The following is an 18,801-nucleotide window of genomic DNA, read 5'->3' as shown; positions in this document are numbered from 1 at the left end:
GGCCCTTTGAGCCTGCTCCGCCATTTAATACGATCATGGCTGATCCGATCATGGACTCAGGTCCACTTCCCCATCCGCTTCCCATAACCCCTTATTCCCTTATCGTTTAAGAATCTGTCTATCTCTGTCTTAAATTTATTCAATGTCCCAGCTTCCACAGCTCTCTGAGGCAGCGAATTCCATCGAATTACAACCCTCTGAGAAGAAATTTCTCCTCATCTGTTTTAAATGGGCGGCCCCTTATTCTAAGATTATGCCCTCTAGATCTAGTCTCCCCCATCAGTCGAAACATCCCCTCTGCATCCACCTTGTCAAGCCCCCTCATAATCTTGTACGTTTCGATAAGATCACCTCTCATTCTTCTGAATTCCAATGAATAGAGACCCAACCTACTTAACCTTTCCTCATAAGTCAACCCCCCTCATCTCCAGAATCAACCTAGTGAACCTTCTCTGAACTGCCTCCAAAGCAAGTATATCCTTTCGTAAATATGGAAACCAAAACTGCACGCAGTATTCCAGGTGTGGCCTCACCAATACCCTGTATAGCTGCAGCAAGACTTTCCTGCTTTTATACTCCATTCCCTTTGCAATATAGGCCAAGATTCCATTGGCCTTCCTGATCACTTGTTGTATCTGCATACTATCCTTTTGTGTTTCATGCACAAGTACCCCCATTACAGAGGTCTGTGGCCACGTGGAAGGAAAACTCTGATATTGCAGCACAGCCAGGATTGCACTGCCTGTGGCAGTCAAGGTCACAGTAACACTTAATTTTTATGCTACGGGAATCTTCCAGGCTGCCATAGGTGATATCAATCACTATCTCAATCCTCTGTGCAGTTCTGCATAAGAGTGGTGTCTGCAGCTCTGTACGCTCTGAAGAATTACAGTATATCATTCCCTATATCCAAAGACCAGAGGCAGAGAGCACCAGAATTCAACAGGATTCGTCATGGTCCAGGGAGCCATTGATTATGCACATGTGGTCATATGAGCCTCTCATTTAAACTCGGAGGTGCTCAGGAACAGGAAGGGATTCCATTCCCTCAACATACATCTTTTCTGCAACCACCAGCAATGCATCATATAAGTAAATGCCCGATATGCAGGAAGCTGCCACGATGCATTTATAAGTCATCCATCCCACAGATCTCTGAGCCCCAACGCAAAGTTCATGGGTGGCTACTAGGTGACAAGGGATACCCTTCAATACCATGACTCACATCTCCTGGAAACGCCCAAGTACAAGCTGAGCACTCATACAATGAGAGCCACTCAGCCATCAGGAATATCATGGAGCAGGCCATTGGGGTCCTCAAGCAGAGGTTTACATGTCTTGATCAGTCAGGAGGTGCCCTGCAGTACTCGGCCAAGAAGGTGTCCACTTTCATGGTAATTTGCTGCATGCTCCATGGTGATAATTCGAAACTAGCCTTTTCCACCAGCAATTGTGCCAGTCGGTCAGCTCAGGAGCCAAAAGAGGTGGAAGAAGAGATGGAGGAAGAAGAGGAGGACGAGGACAGGGAGTACCAGAGGGGCCACACTCGGAAGGGGTGCTCACCGCCATCTAATCGAAGAGCACTTTTGAGAGATATGCTCCACTCTCCGTCTCCGGAGCACTGCAGTCACATGATGTACCTTCCACAACTTAGGATCCATCAGACAGTCCATCATCTGCACTCAATCCTTTCAACCCTTCTCCTTTCACAATAAAAAAAACCAGCCATTCCACTACTACTCAATTATTTTTTTATTATTTGTTCATGGGATGTGGACACCGCTGGCAAGCCCAGCATTTATTGCCCATCCCTAATTGCCCTTGAGAATGTGGTGGTGAGCTGCCTTCTTGAACTGCTACTCCCACAGTGCTGTTAGGGAGGGAGTTCCAGGATTTTGACCCAGCGACGATGAAGGAATGGCAATATATTTCCAAGTCAGGATAGGAATAGTGCAATCAAGCAGACGCAGCATGGATTTATGAAGGGGAAATCATGTTTAACTAATTTACTGGAATTCTTTGAGGATATAACGAGCATGGTGGATAGAGGTGTACCGATGGATGTGATGTATTTAGATTTTAAAAAGGCATTCGATAAGGTGCCACCACAAAAGGTTACTGCAGAAGATAAAGGTACGCGGAGTCAGAGGAAATGTATTAGCGTGGATAGAGAATTGGCTGGCGAACAGAAAGCAGAGAGTCGGGATAAATGGGTCCTTTTCGGGTTGGAAATCGGTGGTTAGTGGTGTGCCACAGGGATCGGTGCTGATGACCTGGAAGAGGGGACAGAGTGTAGTGTAACAAAATTTGCAGATGACACAAAGATTAGTGGGAAAGCGGGTTGTGTAGAGGACACAGAGAGGCTGCAAAGAGATTGAGATAGGTTAAGCGAATGGGCTAAGGTTTGGCAGATGGAATACAATGTCGGAAAGTGTGAGGTCATCCACCTTGGGGAAAAAAAAACAGTAAAAGGAATTACTATTTGAATGGGGAGAAATTACAACATGCTGCGGTGCAGAGGGACCTAGGGGTCCTTGTGCATGAATCCCAAAACGTTAGTTTGCAGGTGCAGCAGGTAATCAGGAAGGCAAATGGAATGTTGGCCTTCATTATGAGAGGGATGGAGTACAAAAGCAGGGAGGTCCTTCTGCAACTGTATAGGATATTGGTGAGGCCGCACCTGGAGTTCTGTGTGCAGTTTTGATCACCTTACTTAAGGAAGGATATACTAGCTTTGGAGGGGGTACAGAGACGATTCACGATGCTGATTCCGGAGATGAGGGGTTTACCTTATGATGATAGATTGAGTAGACTGGGTCTTTACTCGTTGGAGTTCAGAAGGATGAGGGGTGATCTTATAGAAACATTTAAAATAATGAAAGGGATAGACAAGATAGAGGCAGAGAGGTTGTTTCCACTGGTCAGGGAGACTAGAACTGGGGGCACAGCCTCAAAATACGGGGGAGCCAATTTAAAACCGAGTTGAGAAGGAATTTTTCTCCCAGAGGGTTGTGAATCTGTGGAATTCTCTGCCCAAGGAAGCAGTTGAGGCTAGCTCATTGAATGTTTTCAAGTCACAGATAGATAGATTTTTAACCAGTAAGGGAATTAAGGGTTATGGGGAGCGGGCGGGTAAGTGGAGCTGAGTCCACGGCCAGATCAGCCATGATCTTGTTGAATGGCGGAGCAGGCTCGAGGGGCTAGATGGCCTACTCCTGTTCCTATTCTTATGTTCTTATGTGTGTGACTTGGAGGGGAATGTGGAGGTGGTGATGTACCCATGCACCTGCTGCCCTTGTCCTTCAAGGTGTTAGAGGTCATGGAGGTGCTACCAAAGAAGCCTTGGCGAGTTGATGTAATGCATCTTGTAGATGGTACATGCTGCAGCCAGGTTGTGTCGGTGGTGAAGGGAGTGAATGTTTAAGGTAGTGGATGGGGTGCCAATCCTGGATGCTCTGTCCTGGATGGTGTTGAACTTCTTGAGCTGCACTCATCCAGGCAAGAGGTGAGTATTCCATCACACTCCTGATTTGTGCCTTGTAGATGGTGGAAAAGCTTTGGCGAGTCAGGTGGTGAGACACTCGTCACAGAATACCCAGCCTCTGACCTGCTCTTTTTGCCTCAGTATTTATGTCGCTGGTCCATTAAGTTTCTGGTCAACGGTGACCCCAGGATGTTGATGGTGGGGGATTCGGCGATGGTAATGCCGTTGAATGTCAAAGAGCGGTGGTTAGACTCTCGCTTGTTGGAAATAGTCATTACCTGGCACTTGTATAGCTCATATGTTACTCGCCACTTCTCAGCCCAAGCCTGAATGTTGTAATCATAATTATCATAATCGGTTTCTATATACATAAAACAAAATATGTAAACATGACAGAATATCACTTAAAATGTTACACTATTCACCCTGGTGCTTACCCTTCGTGGCTACATATAAGTCCTTTTGCTTAATCTAGTGCTTCTACAAAGTGCAAATCAGTGGCAGCAGCAGGTGAGGTCGATGACCACTGAGAATCTGAAGAGGGCAGTTCAGATGTCCTCCTGGGATGCCCTCGAGTGGTTGCACCATCTTAGCATGGGCTTCAGCAGTCTTGGCCGCCTGGCTGACAGGCAAGGGCAATGGTGAAGTGGTGGGGGAGGGAGCAGCAATGCTGGCATCCTAAGAGAGGCCAGTAGGTTCCTGTTCCATGAATCCCACGCCACTACTTCGGTGCCTGTTCAGCCCACCCAGTGATCAGGTGCGGGACAGATCTGTGGGCATCGGAAACACTCTGAAAGCCCCTTTCAACCAAAGAGCCCAGAGCCACCATGATAGACGTCTGAGCTTCTATTGCAGCAGTTTGCAGTTCCGTGCAAGCTGCAATGCCTGCAGTGAAAGGTGCGACCTTAGATATCATGATGTGGTCCCCATAAGTCGCTGGCTGGATATCACCTGCCACTCCACGCTGGAGAGGATGGGTTCCAGGCTCTGCATCCAGCCACGGATCAGGTTGGAGGCTTCCTAGACATGACCCGTAGGCTTTCAGGCAGGCTCTTCATTGCACCAAGTATTTGGTTTGTCACACCCATCTGCCTTCTTCTGAAGCTTCGCCCTGCAAGGTCCTCATCTGACTCCTCTGCAACAGAACTAAGTATGCGACCTTGCCCCCTCCCCTTCCCAGAAAAGTGACACTGGTGGTGTCCCTTGCACCCTGCGTGGCTGCTGCCCACTAGTGTCCAGTGCATTACACTATGAGGACCCCCTTTCAAAGCTAGCCTCTAAGTAGCGTGTGGTGCTGGTTTCTGAGCTGGTGCCTGCAACAGTGGTAGCCACTGATGCAGTGCATTCATCTTCACTCCTTCTCGTCTTCCTCTGGGGAGCGAGGTGGCTGTTGCTGTTCCTGAACCTGCTCCATGGGGCGAAGTGCATCTTGCTCCTGGGAGCCTGCAATGATAAAGCTGGAAGGGTTAGGGTGCAGTGCGTGTGGCCACTATAGGAGGATGTATGTGTTCAGACCATATGGAGCTTGGGAGTGAGGATAGCTTTGGGTGATTAGGGATCAGGAACAGATGTTCATCTGCAAGGAAGTGCAGTGGCCACGTACCTCTCGGTGAGATGCTCCCTGCTCTGCCTCTGGCACGGGGTCTGCCACTTCCCTCCCAATCACGGCCAGCACTGCCTCCTCAAGGGGAGTGACATCATGTAGATGTGGTTGACCTCTCCCAGTCAGGTCCTGCTGCCGCCTGTTATGTGCTTTTTTTTTTCCTGGAAAAGAGTGGTGATTGTGAATGAATGTATTGACAAGTATATTGTGTGAAGCCTCACATGATTGAAGAGCTGTGAGATGTGTCTGAGGTGTGAAGAGTGCCTGTGAAGAATGCAATAGTGTGGGGTGTGTGAATGTCAGTGTATAGTTATAGATGGTTGATGAAGTGTGTTGAGGTTGTGATGCTGGTGGTGGTGCAGTTATTGAGAAGTGTCTTTTTGAGATGTGCTCTTACCTTGACCGCTCTTGTCATGTCATAAATTTCCTGCAGCACTGGCGCCATGTCCTGGGGCCAGGGCTCCCGAGTGATCTCATCCCCCATGTGGCGCATCAGTTGCCTCTGTGGCCTCCTTCCCCCACTGCGGGTAAAGGACACCTCTCCTCCTCTCTACTGCCTCCTGCAGGATCTCCAGTGCCACATGGGAGAACGTGACCACCCTCTCTCTTGCTCTTTGCAACATCCTTCCACTCCTAGCCACTGCATTCCACACCTTCAGTGGAAGTGGAATGCAGGCTACATATACAGCTCCAGGAAAATTGCATCTAATCAGCACTTGAGTGCTAAACCTGCAGTTGTCGGTTTCAGCTGCTGCAGACACGTTCAAATCATGATCATCATCAATTAATCCGAAAATTGCGTGCTAAATCCGGACTTTAAACATACGTTTCTTATTACCACAGCATCCATTTAGCGCCTGTTTTCAACCTATGGCCAAAATAAACCCCTAAGATTGCATTTAAACTGCAGCTACCACTTTAGTTCGAGTTTCATCCAGGCAGAACTGTGTTTACATTTCTTGGTTAGAGCAGTAAAGGTCTTGCCAAGAGACAGCTTTGCACACACCTGGATATCGATGTGTGCAAAGCTCTAGCCCAACAATTAAAAGTGTAACTGTTACAAATGTGAAGAGAGGAAATTCTCTCTCTCTATATATTTAACTCTAAGTTATGTGGGGGTTACAAAGTAACAGGGGATGGAACTTGGGTCTGTCCCTGACTGCAGATTTACACACCAGTATTATTTATTTAAATCTGTAGCTGTGTAACCAAATTCCATGTAATACCTGTTAAGCATGTAGGTAAGTATACAAGCTTTACAAACAGCTGCAAGTGTTTTCTCATTTCTAGAGACTAAACTGTATTCCACAAATTCATTACCAGGTAGCTCTCCAACAATGACTCTTATGTTTCATAAAGCCTTATGAAGTGTTTAGATGATCAAAATGTAAAGAATTTATTTGAATCTAACAATTCTTAAAGTTACTGTCCGAGCATCTAACCTCATTTACCTTCAGGAATATTTGTCCTCAACCTCCAAATGCCACTAGAAATCAGAATTGTAGTGCTGTAATCCCAGGCTGTTGATGGATTTGCAGTCTCTTCAAGCCCCTCTCCATCCTAGCAGTGGTAGTAGTTTGGGTTGTATAAACCAACCACAGTGAATGAGCCATGCCCCCATGCTCAAAGATATTCTTGGCCCGAAACCCCTGGCCTGCTCCCTCTTCCCACCCCATGAGCGACTGTACCGGCACCACTCCCCCTCCCCTGTTGAGAGAACATATTGGCCTCTTCCCCTCCAGCTGCAGTAGTCTGTCTACCTCAGTTACCCTCAACCCACTCCTCTCCCCTTTCCCCTCCTCTTCCCCACTCCTCCTGGTCCAGTTATTCCGCTATTTTACCGAAAGACAGCACATGGTCTTCACTTCCAACACCACGGGAGATTGACCAGTAGTTCAAAAATTCTGGACTGAGTCTAGCTCACGTGAGACATCTGTACTTGTGACTGAATATTGGAAAAACCACACCTTAAGACTTTATAAAGCTCAATGAAGTCAGTATAGGGAGCAGACTGCAGTTGCTTGCAAGTCTTCATTTGACCTGGCAGTTGTATAATAATCTTATTTTGTTTTATCTCTGCGTTGCAAATCTAAATCTTTCTTTACAGATTGCCTGAACATATTCCATAAGGTTACTTTTACTGCACCTTACATATTTATTGCCTTACCCACTATTATCTTCCTTCAACTGGACAGAAAATCCACTTGACCAGAGTGCAAATAGGTCTTATGTAGGTCTGGCTCCATGAATAGTAACAATTAATGACCCTGTAATTCCAAAGTGTTCCACAGGATCTGTAAGTACAGACTTACCTATTCCTATAATAATCCCAATGTATCCAAACTCCAAAAACAAGAAGTGCAAATGCTAAAATTAAAATATGAGTTAATTATATTTTACAGATGATACAACTGGATTTTATTAAGACCATGTGTGGATTTTCAAGTTTATATTTCAATATTTGGCTCATTATTAACAATGTTTTTGGTCTCTGTTATATTAAAAAATACTTTGAAAGAACAAATCTCGGATTAGTGTCCAGCTTCTGCATCCACATTAGAATTAAGAGCCAAAAAACATTGCATAAATGAACATGTTAAATAATAAATTAATTTAGAGATGATTTTTCAGACAACAAGCCATAGGGCTAGACTTTCCCGAGAGCCCCTCAACGCCCGATTGCCTGCTCAGAAAAACCGCTAGCGTTTGGTAAGTAACGCAGGTGAAAATTTCCACTTTTAAGTTAAAACTAATTAAAATTAATCGCTCGTCGAGAAAATGGATCTTGCACCATTATTCTCGGCGGTTAAGGGGAAACTAAGTAAAAGGGGCGGTTTAAAAAAAATTTAGTCTGAGGCCTAGGGAGGGGGGAAAACTAAAAAAAAATGTTTTTTAAATAAAAAGTAAAAAACATTCCCAAGACACTTTTACACCTAAGCGCCGTTTTAAAATTAAAAAATAAAATAAAGAACCTTTAACTTAGCTTTCTTTGCAGAGTTCTGACCTACCGTCCTGTTTAAGCAGCTTTCACAGGGCGGTTCCCTCGGCGATCTGGACGGGCTTCCGTTGAGACAAAACTTACGCCCTAGTGATTTTCTTGGCGGTGCATGTTGGCGGTTTGGTCCCAGTGGGCGTTTTCAGATTTGGCCGATACCATTAAACAACAAAAGGGGAAACTTTCGCCGGACGGATAAACAGCTGTACCGCCGAGAAAATCGCCGAAAATTTAGCCCTAAATAGAGTGTATCTGTTGCGATCTAAACCCATGATGCAGGCCGTTTAAAGTTAAGTGCATAACTCAATTGCGATTATTTTTTTGGTTAGTCACAGGACTTTTCTCTCATCTGTCTGCCTCTCTATTTCTCTCTCCCTCTCCTCCTCTTTCCCCATTCCCGTCATGCATTATTTTACATTTGCATTTCTGAAATGTAAACACCTCTCAATTAATCCTTCAATTGTTAAAAATTGTAAAATGCTAGTTTATGAAGATTTTCAGCAGGAATGAAGCACATAGACTCTGCCAAAGGAATGTTCCTCCTTAACCTTACGTTATCAATACATCAAAGTCAGCTACTTCCAAGGCAGCAAGTTCCTAATCTTGCAAGTGTCATCAGGGCAGGCACTTAAGCATCAGTACGAAGGAGAAGAATGAAAGTATTTAACTCTGAGCCATTCCAGTGCACAGATAGACAATCACATTGATAGCAACATGGGAGAGGTTGCCTGCCTGGCCCCCTCAGCCTGAAAGCAATGCATACTGGCATATTTCATTGACAAAACAATAAAGGCTGCATCCACAGTAAGTTAACTATCTTATTACTCTATATGCACTGACAAACAGCAGCACTCCAAATCAGTAGTAACTAACAGTAGGGCTTTTCTGAACTGAACCCACAGTATAGTCTGGAACACCGTCTTAGGCAAGTACAAGGAGTGCTTGAACCTAAAATAAATCATGCCTGATCACAGCAACTTCCCAATGAAAACAATCCTACTTCTTTTACTTCACTTCCTCTCATTTTTGGTTCCAGAAAAAAACACAGCCATTTCTTAGAATGTTTTTTTTAAACCTTTCTTCTCTATCATTAAATGCTCAAATGCATAACTATAAACTAACTGGTTCAAATGTCCTCTCTCTACTGATGCTGCCTGACCTGCTGATTGTTTCCAGTATTTTCTGATTTTATTTCAGATTTCCAGCATCTGTAGTAATTTGCTTTACGTCACCTTTCCAACAAGCGAAGGGAGTAGCTTTAAGGGACCCTGGATTCTCGGATGCAGAACTGTAGGTCCTAGTGGAGGAGGCCAGCAGGAGGATGGATGTCCTAATCTCACCAGATGGCAAAAACATTCTGCCAAGCAGTGGGCATAGATGGCAGAGCTGTCAGTGCCAGTACCATCGGTCTCAGGATATGGCTGAAATACAAGAAGTTCAATGACCTGACCAGATTTTCTAAGCTAAGATTCATAACTCCTATCTCACATCACTCTCTGCATAACCCTGCACTATCTGAAGTCCCTGCGTTCACAACCCTTCCCACCCCTGATTATTAGCATCCTTCTCCATTTACTGCAGCACACCACTCTACCTTCTTCTGTTCCGAATGCCAATCTATGTACCTACTTTCCTTGCTATTACTGCCTTCACCTTCTCACACTTATGCCATTGTTCACATACTAGCACCAATATTCGACCTCGACATTTATAAATAAATGGGCACACTTTCAGAATAAAATGGGCTGCTACAGGAGAGATAGGCTGCACCTAAATGAAATAGGTACAAAAAGACTTGTGAGGAACATTGAGGCAGCAATCGAAAATTATTTAAACTAGATGGGTACGGCTTGGGGGACAAGGAGGTAACTGAATTTCAGATAATACGGATTGTAGGGTAGATGGTATTTAGCAAATGCTTGTGTTGACAAATCCCAGACCTATGTAGAATATCAACATTTAACAAACTAATAATCTATGTTTGAAAATGTAGCATGTGAAGATGATCTAGCATTGTACAGCCATAGAAGTATCAGTGTTATGCTTCCCTAGCAGAATACCAGAAGTGTATTTAAAATATACTATAGATTAATTTATTTCATCTATTACATAAACAAGTGGTTACATTTGCTTTAATAGTTCTCTCTAACTTACATCTGTTTAACTTACATTACATGTCAGGAGTTAGTGAATCAATTTAAGTCATCATCATAGGCAGTCCCTCAAAGCGAGGATGACTTGCTTCCATGCCAAAAAGGAATGAGTTGACAGGTGTTTCAATGAAGGACCTAATATTCCAGATGCAGAACTACATCTTGGAGGGTAGAAGATACCTGTGCGTGGATTTTTTTAACATGTGGTGGCCGTTGCACACCAGCCACCACGTGGGCTTGACAGAGCTAGGTCTTGGTCCAGTGGCAAGGATTAACCAAGACGACTGGAGACCACGGATCGAGCGCGCTGCACGGATCGAGTGCGCACACACATAGCAGTGTGGCTTGGCCTGTGCTGCCCCGGGCCCTCGCCTCTTCTGGGCCCCAGACTCACGCCTCTCCTGGGCCCTGGTCACTTCCTGCTACAAACTCCTGCCGCACCTTTGCGCCTGCCCGTACTGCAATCAGCGACCTGACTTCGCAGCTGTCGCCCTCCTACAGTCGTATGCCACCGTCGCATGCTGCTCCTTCTGATTGCCCTGGCCTGCTGATGGTCTTGCAGGCCGTGACCATGCCGATTTCCGGGTCAGGCCGGGCCGGGCCCCGCACGCTGCTCCCTCTAATGCTGCCTTTCAATCACAGTAAATCCTCTTCAATTCACTAACATGGCCTTTCGATGGCGGTGCATTTACCCACTGGACATCATGGCAAAAACAGAGCTGCATTCTGCTGTGTATCAAAGCAAGATAGATTACTGTTTACTGGTAAATGAAGTCCACCTATTTCAAGGGATGAGTGGTATAAATATTTAATATAAATACTTCTGTGTAATCATGTTACAATTCACACTTTCAGTTTCCACAAAGAGACAAGGATCCAAAACCTACATCCTTATATCGGCTGCAAATGGGACAGCATTCTGCCAGTCCAACAATTGGCAGAGAGGGCCAGGTGAGGGAAGGGATTATTAAAATATTGGGATTGAGCAACTTAACCCCATTCCCTTCCATTTACATTTTTACAAACTCAAATCTGGCCATCGATGAGACTCCCACAAAAGGCAGGCTGGGGCCAAATTAACATTCAAAAGTCACGGTCCGATGTCAGCTGCCCGGTAGCAGATCTGAGGTAGGAGGCGCCAACTGCCTAAAGTTAGTATTGAAGATCAGCTTCTTTTAGCACTCCTTGTGGACCAGGAGGAGCAGGAGTGCTCCCCCCAGGCCTCACAAGGAAGCCTCCCCATCCCACCCCCTGCACCCCACCCCCACAGACTTGAGAGTGACCCGGAGCTCCTGTCTCCTCCCCCCCACAAAGCGCAGATCATGGCCCGGAGCTTCTGCCTCCCTCTCCCCTATTTTCTGCTTCACATAGAATGAAAGCTTTGCTTTTGTCACAACCACACAGGCACAAACATAAAGCTAATACTAATTGCCTAAACTACTTTACTTTAATATCTGATAAGAGGAATTACATGCAAAACTGGATTAGCAATTAAATATTTCTTATTGAGGTCATACATCAGTATTGATAAAAAGAAAAATTGCAAGTGCCGGAAATCAAATAAAAACACAAAATGCTGGAGATACATAGCACGCACTTCAGCATCTGAAAAGAGTAAAGATAGATTGATGTTTCAGGTAGAGACCATTTGTTGGAACTGATGTGAAGTCTGCACTCGTAACATTATCTAGCTTTTCTTTTTTCAATTGCTCCCAGACCATATATGTCCATGTTTTTCGATGCTGGTTTGATTTCCAGCTTACCTATGATAAAAAGGAAAAAATAACTGAGGGCTAATAGCTTTGGTTAAATTTATTGTGAATCAAATACATCTTGTTATTGGAGTGGCAAGTTAGTAGTTATTAACACCTTAAAAGGTACACCATCCAGTCAATTAAATTTAATTCTGTGCAGCCATGTATTCCTTAAGGACCTTCATTAAAAAAAACAAAAGTAATGAGATGTTAATTATTCACAAACAAGAGGGAAGGGAAAATTCAATAAAATTAATTTATGACTGACTTATTACCTGATTACTCTCTCTTGTGGATTTTATGCTATTTGTAAGTGGTTCTGAACATATGTAGAGGGTATAATATTGATTAGTTTTGTACTGATGTAGTCAGCAGAGCACTTCTTTCTTCTTCAGGGAAATTCATTGCTCTGACAATCAATCACGAACTAAACATAGGTAACACAACTACGTCAAAATAAAGTATAAGGTGCATGGATGATGCTGGATAAGATTCATGCCTTTCATTCAAATACATTGTGATGGCAATTTGTAGTCCTTGCATCACACAGTAATATCATTCATCAAGTCAAAAACAGTTTTTATTGTACGAGGGTATAGAGGAAACTTATTTATCTAACTGTCATTTTTCACAAAACCTAACCAAATGTTGATGTATTTAAATATGGATTAAACAAAACTTAAGTAAAAATTTCCACCTTTAACAAAAATAATTGTAAGTCAAGTTTATAACATTAGTAGGATATATTTACCTCTACAAATATATGACAGGAATTTCCTCGGGGATTCTTCTGATCAGTCGCCGTAACTACAGCAGAAACCCCATTTATTTGTTTACGGATCCACCCAGGGTTTTTTTTACGGCAGCCGATCAAAAGAAGCATCAAGGAAATTCTTGGTGATAGTGTTTGAAACTTTCAAACATTTGAGCTTAGATATGAGCCAAGTGTGAGGTTGTGCTTAATATAGTATACTCTGCTAGTTACAAAAATAAAGTTATTATAAACTATTAACTCACTTGGGGAGGAATAGCCATTTATACATCTAAATAACAGTATTGCTAACCCACAGGTACAATCAAAATAATTCAATGTATTGAGGTTTTAAATCAACTATGCTCCATAATGATTCTTCTGCAGGAACAAGGCAAGAATTTGTTCGAGCAAAAGTATTAAATATTTCTAAAGGCTCTTTTTTCTTCTTAGGCAGTCCCTCGTATCGAGGATGACACTTCCACACCAAAAAGGGATGGGTTCACAGGTGTTTCGATGAGGACCTGATATTCCAGGTTGCGAATTACATATTGAAGGGTGGAAGATGCCTGTGCGTGGATTTTTTTAACGTGTGGTGGCCGTTGCACACCAGCCACCACACGGGCTTGACAGAGCTAGGTCTTGGTCCAGTGGTAAGGATTAACCAAGACGATGGGAGACCAGCTCTGTTACACGGGCCTAGTGCGCCAACATATCACAGTGTGGGCTGCCCCAGGGCCCACGCCTCTTCAGGGCCCCGAACTCTCGCCTCTCCAGAAAGAGAAAGGCTCCAGGTGGTATTTGAAAATACCTTTCTTTCCCAAGTGGATTGTTTTTGGCTGATGTGTGTTGCTAGGGTTACTGTGCAGAGTTCACGACACAGGGGAGATACTGCACTACATAATGTATTGCTGCGTAGCTAATTCTATTTCCCAACTGGCTGAGAGTAACAACCTCTCCATTTCCCCACAACGACCAGCCCTGCTCCTCCTGATCAGTTTCCAATGGTGTATGAGGGATGTAACTTGGAGAAGAAAGATTTTGTGAGGTCTCTTCCATTCTTCTACATGACATAAGAAATAGGAGCAGGAGTAGGCCATTTGGCCCCTCGAGCCTGCATCGCCATTCAATAGATCATGGCTGATCTGATCCTGGCCTCAACTCCATTTCCCTGCCCGCTTCCCATAACCCTCGACTCCCTTATCATTCAAAAATCTGTCTATCTCCACCTTAAATATATTCAACAACCCAGCCTCCACAGCTCTCTGGGGTAGAGAATTCCAAAGATTCACGACCCTCTGAGAGAAAAAATTCCTCCTCATTTCCGTTTTAAATGGGCGTCCCTTATTCTGAAACTATGTTCCCTAGTTCTAGATTCCCCCACGTGGGGAAACATCCTCTCTGCATCTATCCTGTCAAGGCCCCTCAGAATCTTATACATTTCAATAAGATCACCTCTCAGTCTTCTAAACTCCAATGAGTATAGGCCCAACCTGCTCAACCTTTCTTCACCTCTGGAATCAACCTCGTGAACCTTCTCTGAACTGCCTCCAATGCAAGTATTTCCTTCCTTAAATAAGGAGACCAAAACTGTACGCAGCACTCCAGATGTGGCCTTACCAACGCTCTGTACAGTTGTAGCAGGACTTCCCTACTTTTATACTCCATCCCCCTTGCAATAAAGGCCAACATTCCATTTGCCTTCCTAATTACTTGCTATACCTGCATGCTAACCTTTTGTGTTTCATGTACAAGAACCCCCAGATCCCTCTGAACTGCAGCATTTTGTAATCACTCCCTATTTAAATAATAATTTGCTTTTTTCTTTTTCCTACCAAAGTGGATAACCTCACATTTTCCTACATTATACTCCCATCTGCCATATTTTTGCCCACTCACAGCCTATCTATATCCCTTTTTAGATTATTTGCGTCCTCACCCACCTTCCACTCACAATGCTTATATCCATCCAACCCCTCCAACCCTGTGAAGAGTACAAATAGGGAAATTCTTCACCCCCCCCCCCCCACCACAGAGATATACTTGAGAAAAACTACTGACTCTCGAGCATTGGCCATATCCTTTTATACTGTACAGGAAGTGGGTTAGTGACATGGGGACGCATTTTGATCAATGTTCCCCCAAAGTGTTTTTTGGGTGCGCAATCCCTTTAACAGATTGCGCGACCATTCAAAATTCCATGCATGAGGGAAATCTCCTGTCGAAAAGCCAGTAACCAGCCTGCGTGGGACCTCCAAACAGCTGCGCGGCCGAGCGGGAATGGTGATCTTGGTGTCTCAAAACAATTTAAAGGAAGGGTTATAGATACATTTCCTTCAGAAAATAAAATTTGGGGATACAGTATATGTGTAATTTCAGAGATATGTGGTAAGTGTGCCATGCTTGGGAGGAAAAAAGGTGACTTTGGACCTATGGTCCCAAAGTATCTACATCACTGAGGTTTTCCTCAAGTCACTTCTGAGTCTGTTGTAGAATCTGTTGATACTGATTGATTGCAATGATTAGTTAACAACTCCAATATCATTTTATTGACCAGGATGGTAGAAGGTGAACTAGATGGACCTTGGCCTTCTTCCATCTAGCAATTCCTATGTTCCGATGTTATTCCTTGTGTGATTATTTCCCAGAGAATGTGAATGAATGCTTGTTCATTGCAGTTGTGTATTGGGGGGGGGGGGGGGGGAGGTCGAGATATGCAGAAGAATGGTGATTTACAAAATCATTAGCTGATTCTAAATTGCAGGAAACTGAAAATACATTAACATAGGCAAAAATAATGTAATACCAAATTACATTTATTCTTAAATTCTGGAGGCAAGGGCAACCCAGTAGTGCAGGTTATTTCTTCCTTATCGCTAATATATTGCAGTATGGGACGAGAAAGGCAATATAATTCTAAGTCAAACTTACTGTTGCTAGTAGTAATATTAACCTCTTCAAGTTGCTGAAGAGCTTCATTGTCCTGAATGATCTGTGAAAGGCCAATAGTTCGAACAGGAGGATCAAGGCCAACAGAACTCTCATTCACTGTCACATCACTAGCGCCTGTAATCTGATTCGTTGGTGGCCCTCCTATGGATCCGTCAAAATCAGTCGTTACATCGTCTGCACAATCTGCATTTGGCTAGAAGAAAAAGGACACAAGTTACAAGTTAAACAACTAGTTTTTGCATTTTCTGGTAAATAAAAAACATACAGTTATAGATATCTCTTATTGTGATTTCACCAAATAATTTTCACATTACATGGATAAACAATTGATTGAAGAGTGCAATCAGAAAGTTTGGATGGTTACTATCAGAGGGCGAAAGATAAAAAATGGCATGAGTGTGACAAATATAGAGCAAAGCATTCAACAAAATATATGTAACAGATTTTACAGTATGTGGCTGCATTTTTCAGACCAGAAGGTAAGGCTAATCAAGAACAATTTGTACAAACATTTCCATTCCTTATATGGATGCAACAGACCAGACTGAATGTTTAAACTCCAACAGATGTTTCTTTTTCAAACATTGCTGAAAATCCTGCCTCAAAGTTCCCCATAGCAACCACAGTGCTACCAATCAACAGAAGTTACAAGCCAACCAATAAAAAATGCACCATGCACTCACAGCTATGATAATTAAACAACCAATTTACACCCCTCCCCTCCAGCTATTTGCAAAAGATGTAATTTATGTCACAACCTCATTATGTAAGCTGTGGTAAATGTATCTTACTTTTGTTCACATTCTGACGTGTTCTCAACTATGTTTCTATTTGTTTGTATTTATAGCCAAACAGAAGACGTGTCAAGAGTTCCACTGGAGATTAAATTTATCCAGTGATTTGGCTCAACACTGTTACACATTACTGACTTTGTTGCTATTGCACAATGATCTTTTGTTTAAGAATGCACCATAAATTAATGCCTTTTTTATACATTTGCTGTGTCACAAAACTGCCGCAGAGAGATAACATAATGGACCACAAGAATAACAATTTGAGCAGTTCATCAACATCCTTTGAAGCATGTGATGTGTTACTGTACTGGAATATATACTACAGATTATAGGATTTTGCACAATACACAGAGATACAGCAAATCTTTACCTTTTTCTGGTCTTGGCTATGATTTTCCACTTCTCTTGCTGGTTAACAGTGAGGGATGGTCAGCTCCTTGCAATTAAGTCAGAAGTGGCATCAGTTGTCTGATAGTTCAGTGAGCAAACACAGCACCCCAGTGTGTAGCTGAGCCAAACAGACCAGGAGGTTCAAGGTTTCATCCTTAGTCTGAAGTGACTTAGTCGATTGCAGTCAGAGCAGTAGTATAAGTCAGCAGGCAGATATTTTCAGCAACATTTAAAGGGAACCCGAGTTGCTCTCAGGTTAAGCTGTATAGAGTTTTATGAGACATTCTTTTTGCATTAGCTTATGGGTTTCTTCACCTTAAACAATTTGAATGTGCTTGTAGTAGGTTCTGAACTGTTAAGGGACTTTTTCTGCCATTGTATTTATCGCTTCATGACGGTCCTGCTAGGAATCCAACTCTCGAAAGAGCAAGAGCTAGAACAAGAGGAAGAAGCAAACAACTGCAGCTGAAGGGATGGAAGGATTCATGCTCGGAGGAATCCTTATCCTCCAAAGAGTCTATAGGCCCAGGACAACATACCTGTATTTATCCAAGGAGCAGTGCATGAGGTTGTTTCAATTCTCTAGGGAGGCTGTGACAGAGTAATGTTGCACACTGTGAGAAGACCTGCAACTAACTGCCACAGCTAGCACGGCATAGTCTGTTGCAGTCAAGGTCACTGCTGCCCCTAACCTCTTTGCCTCTAACTCCTTCCAGACTGTTACAGGCGATAACAGCAAATCAGTTAGTCTGCAGTTATTGCCTGCATTAAACAGGTGGCTCATGTATGGCTTGCTAGAGGAAACATTCATAATTTTCCCCATGATATCTGGAAGCAGGACAAGGCTCTGGGGTTCACAAAAATTACAGGGTTCTCCAAAGTCCAGGGCATCATTGACTGCACCCATGTCACCCTGTGGACTCTTTCACACACCACTGCCTTCGTGAATCGCGTGGGCTTCAACGTTTTTAATGTGCAACTCATGTGCCATCAGATCTATGCCTGCTTTCTTAGCAGCTGCCATGCTATTTTTATATTGAGTGAATCATCCATTCCCACTCTTTGCCCTGCACAACTTATGAGATATTGACTGCTTGAAGACATGGAAATGCAGCATAGTGAAGAAGCGGGAGGTGTACAACAGGTGCCAAAGCTTTTTTGACAGCAGCTCACTGAAAATCACATCAGCTCAACAATCATTGCTCCACTGTCTTAACATCTCTCAGCCCTTCCATCCTCAAATAAACAGCGTAAACCCAAAGACCAACACAATGTCAAGTAACATTACGTACTCTAGTGCTTCTAGAGGGTGCTCGCCCAGTAGCTGCAACATGGGAGTTTACTGTGGCTCAGGCAGGGGGTCATGAGGTTCTAATGGACAGCACCCTATCGGATCTTGGACCCGAGACTGCAGCAATTTCACGCCTGTTCGGCAGCCTGATCTTGCTGGCTTTCTGGCACCAGGGCAGGCATTGGTTCGGGGGGGGCACAAGGGTTCAGAGAAGTAGCATTGTGCTCTATTCCCATTGAAGGACGGTCCCTGCAACCGGGCTGCGGCTCAGTATTCATACTGATCTGTGTGATTTTGGACTTCTTGGTACGCTGTGGAATTTTAACTCCAAAGCATGTGTGTGAGATAAAGGGCGGGTTTTCCGCCTAGAAGTCAGCCTGATTGACAAGCTGGCTTCTAGTCGTGCGGGGAACATGGACCAGGAGGCCGCAGGACCAGGTACGTGTTGGGCCCAGGATGGGTGGGGGTTCCAAACTGTGTGGGGTTCCAAGCTGTGTGGGGAGGGCATGGGTCTGATCTCTGACCCTGGGGATGAGTTACGATCCCGGGGTAGGTCTGATCCCCAACCCCATGGAGGGACAGGTTGATAGTGGGGGAGCTTGGGGGGGGTGGGGGCGGGGGGGAGCTTGGGGGG

The 18,801-nt window shown here is 44.0% G+C and overlaps 1 protein-coding gene across 2 annotated transcripts in view; it reads right to left on the bottom strand.

The window, feature by feature from the left end:
- rnf150a (ring finger protein 150a) overlaps window positions 1-18,801 on the bottom strand; it is a 223,373-nt gene that overhangs the window by 20,645 nt on the left and 183,927 nt on the right. Inside the window, exons 6-7 of one of the 2 annotated variants that reach the window (XM_070872137.1) lie at window positions 15,672-15,885; window positions 11,582-11,998 (exon numbers count right to left, since the gene is read on the bottom strand). In XM_070872137.1, the coding sequence (XP_070728238.1) occupies window positions 11,919-11,998; window positions 15,672-15,885 (294 nt within the window). In that variant the 3' untranslated portion in view covers window positions 11,582-11,918. Of the gene's footprint in view, window positions 1-11,581; window positions 11,999-15,671; window positions 15,886-18,801 lie in introns of those variants that run through there. The other variant, XM_070872132.1, reaches the window with a different exon arrangement.

This window comes from Pristiophorus japonicus, chromosome 2, assembly GCF_044704955.1.
Source record: "Pristiophorus japonicus isolate sPriJap1 chromosome 2, sPriJap1.hap1, whole genome shotgun sequence".
Lineage (NCBI taxonomy): Eukaryota > Metazoa > Chordata > Chondrichthyes > Pristiophoridae > Pristiophorus > Pristiophorus japonicus.
Note: the sequence above shows the minus strand (reverse complement) of the source record. Positions and strands in the feature narration are given on the sequence as shown.